The sequence below is a fragment of the Mus pahari genome, chromosome 3 (assembly GCF_900095145.1).
Source record: "Mus pahari chromosome 3, PAHARI_EIJ_v1.1, whole genome shotgun sequence".
NCBI classification, from domain to species: domain Eukaryota; kingdom Metazoa; phylum Chordata; class Mammalia; order Rodentia; family Muridae; genus Mus; species Mus pahari.
Genome location: NC_034592.1, coordinates 146,507,072 through 146,516,663, shown reverse-complemented (window position 1 = coordinate 146,516,663; position 9,592 = coordinate 146,507,072). Strand labels below are relative to the sequence as shown.

The window sequence follows — 9,592 nt, the reverse complement described above, 5'->3', positions numbered from 1 at the left end:
ACAAATATGTATGTATATGTATTGCCACAACACACACATGTGCCTGTGTGTGTGCCTCTCTCTCTCTCTCTCTCTCTCTCTCTCTCTCTCTCTCTTTCTCTCTCTCTCTTCCTTTTTCTCTGGCTCATGGAGAGTTAATGAGCTCTGAGTTTCTTGCTGTCAGCAAAAGGCCCCTGAGGTAAAGAGTAAAAAGCCTGAAGTGGTCCATTTCCTTTTCTAATCCCCTGCCACTATGAGCAGTCAGTTTTCAGAAGCCGTCAGCCCTGGACCCAGAGTAGCAAGAGAGAATTAATTGCCAGAAGCCAATAGAGAAACTGAAGACTCAGACAGAAACCTCATAGCTACAGCCTCCTAATTTTCAACAACTGTGCCCAAAACAAACAAACAAAACACACAGGAAAAAGGCAAATGATGTGGAAAAATTGTATAGCCACTCATAAATGAATTAAACTAGATCTGCATCTCTCACCCTCCATGAAAATCTACTTAAAATGGGTCAGAGATCTTATTCAAGACCTAAAAACTTTGAAACCACTAAAGGAAAAATAAAGGCATTTCAATATATGGACATGGACAATAAAACTTCACAAAGAACGCCAATAGAAAATGATCCTAAGAACTAACAAATTCGGTTACATGGAATTTACAAACACTTCTTCATGGAGAGATGGAGAGACGGTTCCACAGTGAAAAGAACCAGATTCAGTTTCCAGGTGGCTCATAGCCATCTGTAACTGTAGTTCCAGGAAATCTGATGCCCTCGTCTGACCTCTGAAGTCACTAGGCATGCACGCAGTGCGCACGTGCATACACATACACACACACACACACACACACACACACACACACACACACACAGAGGCAAGACACTCTACATATAAAGTAACAATAATCTAAAAGAAATGTTTTTAAAATTCTTTCTTTACAGGAAAGGAAAGTAAACAGAATGAAAAGATGGGCTACAGAGAAGGAAGAATATAAGAAACTGCAAAAATCAAAATATGTCAATGAACTAAATAGACAGTTACCAAAAGAACAGATATCTGAACAAGTGTTCAACTTCTTTAGCCATTGGGGAAATGCAAATTAAAACTACCCTGAAATTCTACCTTCTGGTGGTTTGAATGTGCTTGGCTCAGGGAGTGTCAGGGTTAGGAGGTACGGTCTTATCGTAGGAAGTGTGTCACTGTTGTGGTGGGATTTGAGACCCTCTTCTTAGCTACCTGGAAGACAGTGTTCTTCTCCTGTCTGCCTTTGGAACAAGATGTAAAACTCTTGGCTCCTTCTTTAGCACTGTGTCTGCCTGGACTCTGCCATGTTTCCTGCTAGGATGATAATGGACTGACCCAGAAACCTGCAAGCCGGCCCCAGTTAACTGTTTTCCCTTATAACAGTTGCCTTAGTCATGGTGTCTCTTCACAGCAATGGAAACCCTAACTAAGACACACCTCATTCCTGTAAGATAACTGAAATTTTTAAAGACAGAACCTATAAATGCCAAGGAGAATGTGGAGACAGGGAGGCCTCACACACTGGGGATGGGAACACAAACTGAAAGCCACTGTGGAAGCCACTGTGGGGCTTCCTCAAAAACTACAAATAGAAGCACTGTTTGACCCAGCCGTTTTCCTGGCTTCACACCTGAAGGACTCCAAGTCAGCCTTCCACGTATGTACACACACATTCATGTTTGTTACTGCACTTAACATTACACAACAGCTGAGAAATGTCCATCATTTCTACTGTGATGAAGAACTTATGCACAACAGAAGTTTCTCAGACGTTGGCAGGGAAACGCATGGCCCTAGAGATAACTGGTCTAAACAGAGTAAGACTCGGAGAATCACTGCCTGTTTTCCATCACAGGTGGGACCTAGGTTTTATTATACAAAGTGTAGAGCGTGAGCATAGGAAGGGACAATGGGAGGAGAGAGGAGGGAAAGGGCTGATGGAATTAGCATGCTGTGGAAGAAGAGGGAGGGCTACTGGGACACAGGAAAGAGGGTTATTCAGGCAGAGGAAAGGAAGGCTAGAGAAGCACAAGCGGAGGGAGGGGGGATGAATGAGAACAGAATGCCAAATAAAACCCATCGCTGTGTTTACTAACTTTAAAAACTATCTTTGGGGCTGGTGAGATGGCTCAGCAGGTCGAGGCCTTTGTGGCCTCTCCTAAAGGCTGCTCCATGACACCTTGAGAGAAATGTATTGATATGTTGTAATTTTTTTTTTTTTGCAGTGATCACTTTACACGTGACTCAGATGAAATTTATCCATACGTTACTCAAGTCCTGTCTCCTGGTGCCACATCTCATCCAGCACTTCACTGAGTTCCCTTCAGTTCAGATGCTTGACAACATCATGTTATGTACATGTTTTGGGTACTTACATCTTCTTTGTGGGTAAGTCCTATGGCCTGAGTACAAGAAGGCTAACGTCCCAGTGAGGCACACTGACGGGCCAGGATGCTTTTAACCCTCTCTGCTTACTTCCATTCAGGTCCTCAAAGGATTACCAAAGCTCCTCAAGCTACTAAGGTCATCATGGATACCCATGGATACTTATTGTCTCATGACCACTGTGGACCAGTCTGTTTTATCCGAAGCCATCTCCGTTCTCACGTTTCTGTTTGCTACCTTTCAGCTTGTTCGCATCTAAACGCGGCAGTTAATCACTTTGATTAATGATTAACATCATTCTTGTTCAGCTTCATGAACTCCCTTTAGCCATCCTTGAAAAACAGGTTTTTGTGGGGAGAACCTCCTTCCGTGTCTATTTCTACAGAAGAGTTTTAGCTTTCTTTCGCATATTGAGGACAGTTCTGCTGGGTGAGTGTTTTTGATTTGTATGTGTCTCCCTTCGGAAACATTAGTATCTCATCCTGTCTGCAACAATGTCTCTAGGAAGTCTCCTGTCACTCCCACTGGAGTCTCTTTGTACACTCTTTTCTCTCACCACCTTCGGACCCTCTCTTCATCTTTAATCTTTGGCGAGTTGATCAGAGTAGGTCACGGTGTAAGACTGACCCTAATAGAAAGTCTTGACCTCCTGAACCTGGACGTTTATAACTTTCCTTGGATTTGCAAACGTTCCTGGGACAGTTTCCTCGAAAGATTTAAAACATAAATGGTTTTGTCTACTCTCTTTTGAACACCACTGACACAAACCTTCGCCCTTTCCATGTTGTCCAGGACAACACTTCTCTTCCTTTTTGCTCCTTCTTCCACGGGGAGTGCATTCACAAGCAGTCAGACCTAATGATGCTCACGGTAGCACATGCGTCATTTCGTGTGACTGTCTTCCACCTTAGGCAATTCTGTATGAATTTTCAATCATGAATCTCTTTGACAAATTTCTTCAATCAAACGTGGAATTATTTTCTTTCATTTTTTTTTTCGAAGTTCATTTTGCATCTTCCAAACTAAAAGATATTTTCAGTTACTGTGGAGTTAATACAGCCTTTATATTTACATTCAGTCTCTGGCATCTTATCTTCTCCAGTTAGGCAATGCTATGTTTTCCTCATTGCTATTGATCTTCGTCTTACATCCATGCCTTGAATTGCAGAAGCTTGTACTCCTGTCTTTGCATTCCGGCAGTATCTGAGAATGTTTTTCAGTAGGAGGTTTGTTCAACAGTTCACTGCAGACTGTGAGCAAAGTTCCCTGTGTGACTACTACTGCCATTGTTGTCCTGGGGACACCCTAAGGTCATGACGTAGGCAGCACTTTCTGTGGGGACAAAGGAAAGGAATCCCATGAGCTTTGACCTTGGCTTAGCAGCGTACTGGAATTTTCTGGTTCTCAAGACCGGACACCGATCTAGAGAGATGCAAAATCCCCCTGAGACCTTTCAGAACCAAAGCTGTTGTCACCCAGCTGTGACACAAGCTGGTACTCGGACAAGGAGTCCACATGTCCATCTGGTATTGATGTAGAGGCCTATATCGTGTGTATCGGACAGGAGACAGATGTGTGAGGGTGTGTCTAGTGCTGGCTGTGCATCCAGTGCTGGGGTCTTAGGGCTATTTGAATATGGCTCCCACTGCTGGTGGGGATGAAAATGAAGCCTGACCCTGTGGGAAATGGGTGCATGCTTCTTCGAAAGCTAAAAGGGTGGAGCTCCCTTACAGTGCTAGAAGGCTGCCTCACCAGGCACTAGCATTTCCTAGCCCCTGTTTTTATGAGGAGCATCATTCTTATGGCACTGAGATGGAATCTCAATGTCATTTTGATCTGCACATCCCTGAGTAGCTAAAGATGTTGAACGTTTTCCCGTACACTGATCGGCGATTTATGCTTCTTTTGATAACAGCTAAATGGACAGTTTTCCTGGAGGTTTTGTTGTTATTTTGTGATTTTGTTTGTTTATTTTGTTTTTGAGATAGGGTCTTATCGTGTAGCTCCGGCTGGCTTAGACCTCACTATGTAGACCAGGTGGGCCTTGAACTCAGAGAGAACTCCCTGCCTCTGCCTCCCCTGAGTTGGGATAAAAGGTGTATACCACCATACCCAGCCTGGATTTTTTTTTTTATGTTTAATTTGTTCTACGTATTTTTATGCTCTACGTATTTTTATCCTTCTGACAGACGTGTATCTGGCGAAGCCTTCCTCTCATTCTGGAGGCTGTCTTGTTTCCCTGTGAACTGCCCCCACTCCTCCTATCTGCCAACACTTGCTGGAACTCCCTGAGCTGTCTAGTCCTTTGGCCGAAAGTGCCTGCCTATACCCCCAGCTTTGATGTTTATAGTCATGTTTTCAAGCCTTGTAGCATGGTCTTGCTGCACAGCAGTTAAGTTCAGTCCTGAATGATCTAGCACCTGGTCTATCCTCAGCATGCACGGAGGCACAGGCAGATGGATGGCATTCCCACACACAGCAAATACAACTCCGAAGCATCTCCACTCTTTCTCTCCTTTGCTACTGTGGCTCCGTCTGGGTTCACAGCCTGAAATACCTGTGAGGTATAAGGTGTGTTCTTGGAGTAGGGTTCCCTTCAGAGACCCTCAATGGAGTCAAAAGATCTGAATGCAGGCTCTGATGGAGCTGCTGTGTAGTTAAAATAGGTTCCTGGTCGTCATAGCTACTACAGAGGCAGCTGCTGTTTTCGGTTCTTGGCTTACATTTGGGGGAGGGACAGGACATACACACAGCTGTGGAGGTCAGGGGACAACTGTAGGAATTGATTCTCTCCTTCCACAATGTGTGCTTCTGGGCTTCCTGCTCAGATCATGAGGTTTGACCGCAAGCCTCCTTTCCTTCTGAGCCCTCTTGCTGCCCAGTCTTTAATGGCGATAGCTAGACAAATAACAAGCGAATTGCTACAGGGCTTCCTTTTCTTGGTGAGAGTCACGCATTCCGGTTTGCCTCGTGTGTCTTTACAAAACTTTAGTTTAATTCCCCACTTCCAAAATGGTGCTTATGGGGGGGAGGGTTGTTTGTTTGTTTGTTTGTTTGTTTTTCCCAGTGTGTTGTCAGTATTTTCATAGTTCTGATGAGAGAATGGCTTCCAAATTCCCAGTCCTCAAGAGCTGTTCTATGTTGTGGGGTTACTGTAGAGAGCATCAAGCTAGAATCCTTGAATTATTAACCTGTGTCATCACAGATATTTCATATATTCTATAGCTCATTGGAAATAATCATGATTTCCTAACGTCTCTATTAACAAGAAACATCCCATTGACTTAATTTAAACGTTTCAACCAGCCTCGTGTTCCCGGGGGGCTGGGGACCTATTTGCTCAGGCTATACCGCTATTTGTTTTATTAGATATTTTCTTTATTTACATTTCAAATGTTATCCCATTTCCTAGTTTCCCCTCCAAAAATTCCCTATCCCCTCCCCTCTCCTCCTGCTCCCCAACCCACCCACTCCCATTCATGGTCCTGGCAGTCCCCTATACTGGGGCATAGAGCCTTCACAGGACCAAGGTCCTCTCCTCCCATTGATGACTGACTAGGCCATCCTCTGCTATATACAGCTAGAGTCACAAGTTTCACTATGTGTTTTCTTTGATTGGTGGTATAGTTCCAAGGAGCTCTGGGGGTACTGGTTAGTTCATATTAATGTTCCTCCTATGGGGCTTCAGACCCCTTCAGCTCCCTGGGTACTTTAGCTCCTTTATTGGGGACCTGTGCTTCATTCAATGGATGACTGTGAACATCTGCTTATGTATTTGCTAGGCACTGGCAGAGCCTCACAGGAGACGGCTATATCAGGATCCTGTCAGCAGGCTCTTGTTGGCATCTGCCCATTGACTGGGTTTGCTGATTGTTTATGGGGTGGGGCCCCTAGTGGGGCAGTCTCTGGATGGTCATTCCTTCAGGCTCTGCTCCGAACTTTGTCTCTGTAACTCCTTCCATAGGTATTTCGTTCCCCCTTCTAAAAAGGATTCTGAGCTTCTGGGCTAATATTCTGTTGCTATTTTTAAGTACAACAAAATTCACTGGATCTGTTTTTGTGTAGAAGTTTTTACTTTAAATTTAAAGCAAGGTTATAATGTAGTTCCCTTTCACAGGGCATCTTTTTTTCATATTTGAGCACTCTAAAATTGCTGTGAATAAAAAAACCTTTGAAAAACTAAGCCTTATAGGCCAGAGAGGCATTGAAAGGAAAAGTGAACACATTTTAAGATTTTTGGCAGGTTAAACCAACTAAAAAGAAATTTTCTTTAAAATGAAGTCTACAAGTCATCGATGTCAAGGCGACCCAGAGATGAAAAACAGCAGCACAAATTACAGCGAAAAGATGTATAGTCATCTGAGAGCTCAGTAGTTAAGAGTCCACACTGCTCTGACAGGACCTGGACTTGATTCCAGGCACTCATGAAAGGAAGTTCACAGCTGCCTATGACCGTGTCTCCAGGAGGATGCAACGCCCTCTTCCTGTCTCCATGGCTCATCTGGACCCACATGCTCACATGCATAGACACACATAACCCATGAAATTAGAAATAAAAACACGGATTTTTAAAAGGTTAGGTGTCAGGGGCCCCACACTCCGGCCAGCAGAGGTGGAGAAAAGACGACATGTACGCCAAGGCAGGGTTTGAGCAGCTTCCCGATGCAGCTTCCTTTATTCTCCTTTGTTCTCCTTTATTCTCCCTCTTATTCTGGGGGAATCGCCCAATTTATTCCCCCTCCACCCTCTGTACTCTCGCATCACTCTTCATCATCCAATCAGCATTCAGCACGCTCTGTACACGAGCCATGCACACAGACAGGGTGCGCGTGGATAGGCCAGTGACTCGATATCACGCTGTATGACGCTATGCGTCAGGTGGGAAGCGCGCACGCGTGATCACTCAGGTGCACAGCGCATGATCTTTCAGGTGGGCATAATCAGGTTTTTGATAAACAAGCAGGGAATCATGGGGCTTGGCAATGAGCCAGGGCACCACCTTGGCCACACCCACTTCCCACAGTTAGGTTTTGTTTCCACATTAGGTTCCAAGGTCTCCTGGATGCAGGTACGAAACTGTTTCTGTTTGTTTGTTTATTGTTTGTTTGTTGTTTGTCTGTTGGTTGTTGTTTTTAAAAGCTATATTTTGGTCATTGTCCACATGGGTAGATTCCCAATTTAAAAAATAACAATCACTTCACAGTTTCACAGGCATGCAGAAAGAACCAAAGCATTGTTTGTCTTTATATTCATGGGTCCAAAATGACCTCAAGTCAGATGTTTCTTTTAACTTCATTAACAACTGAAGCTTTTACATATAAATGAAGACATTTTAAAAAGAAATTAAGAAAATATTAGTTAAGAATCATGTTCCTTGTAAATAAGACATTTTTTTTTTAATAAGTCTAAATAGTGAATTGCTAGAAGGCCGTTCTCCCTAGTTTCTGTGATGTCATGGCTGGTGTTTAAAGGCTGATGGGTAGGAAGTGAACTTCTGAATGCGCCCTAGATGAAGGCTGTGGAGAGGGGTGGGGTCCTGGTTTCTCTGAAATCCAGTAAGAAGAGCAGGGTTAGCCAGTATTTTTAGGAATTATTTATGGTTTTGGCTTTTTGTTTTGTTTTGTTTTTTAATATGTGAGTGTCCTGTCAGCACGTATGATCTGCATGCCAAAAGAGGGCATCAGATTCCATTGTAGATGGTCGTGAGCCACCATGTAGTTACTGGGAATCGAACTCAAGACCTCTGAAAGAGCAGCCAGTGCTCTTAACTGCAGAGTCATTGTTCGAAGGATTGGCCAGTCTTGGTGCACAGTCCAGAAAAAAATCTTTTACTGATTCCTAGTGTTCTGAATGAAGCAGACCCAAAGAAAAGGACAGTCCATCCAGGTTCTAGAGCATCAAGCTGTTAATTCTGCTGCCCTACTCTGTGAGCCACAGGTCCTTCTGAGGGTGGCCCTCCCATGAAGTTGACATAACCACACCTGGCCCCCACGCTCACCTGCACAGTTCTCTTGGGAGATGAAGGTGCTTAGCCTCTATCTACTCACAGTGACCATTCTGCTTTGCTGTAACATGGCTCGACCTGAAATAAAGAAGAAGAACGGTGAGGCACAGTGTTCCTGGGGTGGCTTGGGTAGGGGACCCTTCCCGCTGAGAAGTCCAAGGAACCACTTGGTACTTGGTGCTCAAAGTGGAGGTTCGCAGTTTGTCCGCCCCCAAGACTCATCTTGTGATATTCTTCCGCAGTTTTTTCCAAACCTGGGTATTGCCCAGAGTTTCGTGTCCCCTGCCCCTTTATCCTTATACCTAAATGCAGGCGTGACAAAGGCTGCCCGGATACCCTTAAGTGTTGCTTCTTCTACTGCCAGATGCGCTGTGTGGATCCATGGGAGAGCCCAGAATAGGTGAGCAACCCCCAAGACGCTATTTGCCACGCTCCTTCTAAAACCGTGTGTGGAGTCAGAGGCAGCTATGATCTGTCTGTATCTCTAGACAGCATGGCAATCAAAGCATCTAAATTAATTAGGATTATCCAGAGATTGCCCTCATCCTCAGAAAAGGCATCCCTCACTGCATGGGTGGGCATCGGCCGTTTCTGGGTAACCACCTCTGCCTAGGAAAATCTCCAAGCTCCCCGGCTGCTCCTGAATGTTTCTTAGGCTTCTTTCCAGTGGCCTCTTTTCACATCTTATAGCAATGAAGTATTTCACACTATACCTTAAATTATAAAGGGATTTTGAAATCATAATTTCTTACTTGGCACTTACAGAACCACTTTCTCTTAGTCCTTAATTCGCTGCCAGCACACCTCAGTGTTCGTGGAACAAGAACACATAGCAGGATCCAGAGCATGGTGACCAGGTGACCCAGAACCACGTCTCCAGCGTGGTTTACATCTGTTCTCATCTCTGTTCTTTCTAGACAAACCTGAGCAGACACTTGTGATTCCGTTTCAGTCGAGGATAGCCGGCCTCTGTTTCCTCCTTGGAGAGGACCATCCTGAAACCAAAGATTAAGTGGTGGTTAATATGAGTATAAAATAAAGGAATAAAGTGTTGTGCATTTGTTTGTTTTCTGTTGCAATAAAAAAAAAAACTGAACCCAGATGTCCCTCAATAGAGGAATGGATACAGAAACTGTGGTACATTTACACAATGGAGTACTACTCAGCCATTAAAAACAATGAATTTATGAAA

The 9,592-nt window shown here is 44.2% G+C and overlaps 1 protein-coding gene across 1 annotated transcript; it reads left to right on the top strand.

Moving 5' to 3' along the window:
- The first annotated feature begins 2,748 nt into the window (after positions 1-2,748).
- Positions 2,749-9,456, top strand: LOC110319635 (WAP four-disulfide core domain protein 15B). The gene is made up of 4 exons (XM_021195136.1): positions 2,749-2,825; positions 8,334-8,499; positions 8,643-8,800; positions 9,318-9,456. The coding sequence occupies exons 2-3, from the start codon at positions 8,415-8,417 to the stop codon at positions 8,798-8,800; spliced, it is 243 nt and encodes an 80-aa protein (XP_021050795.1). The 5' UTR covers positions 2,749-2,825; positions 8,334-8,414; the 3' UTR covers positions 9,318-9,456.
- Positions 9,457-9,592: the final 136 nt, after the last annotated feature.

What these genes read in the sequence shown, in the direction of transcription:
- LOC110319635 (XM_021195136.1), top strand. Translation starts at nt 8,415, where the DNA reads ATGAAGGTGCTTAGCCTCTATCTACTCACAGTGACCATTCTGCTTTGC. An exon ending in TGAAATAAAGAAGAAGAACG is followed by an intron (nt 8,500 to 8,642) that starts GTGAGGCACAGT and finishes ATTCTTCCGCAG; the next exon opens with TTTTTTCCAAACCTGGGTAT.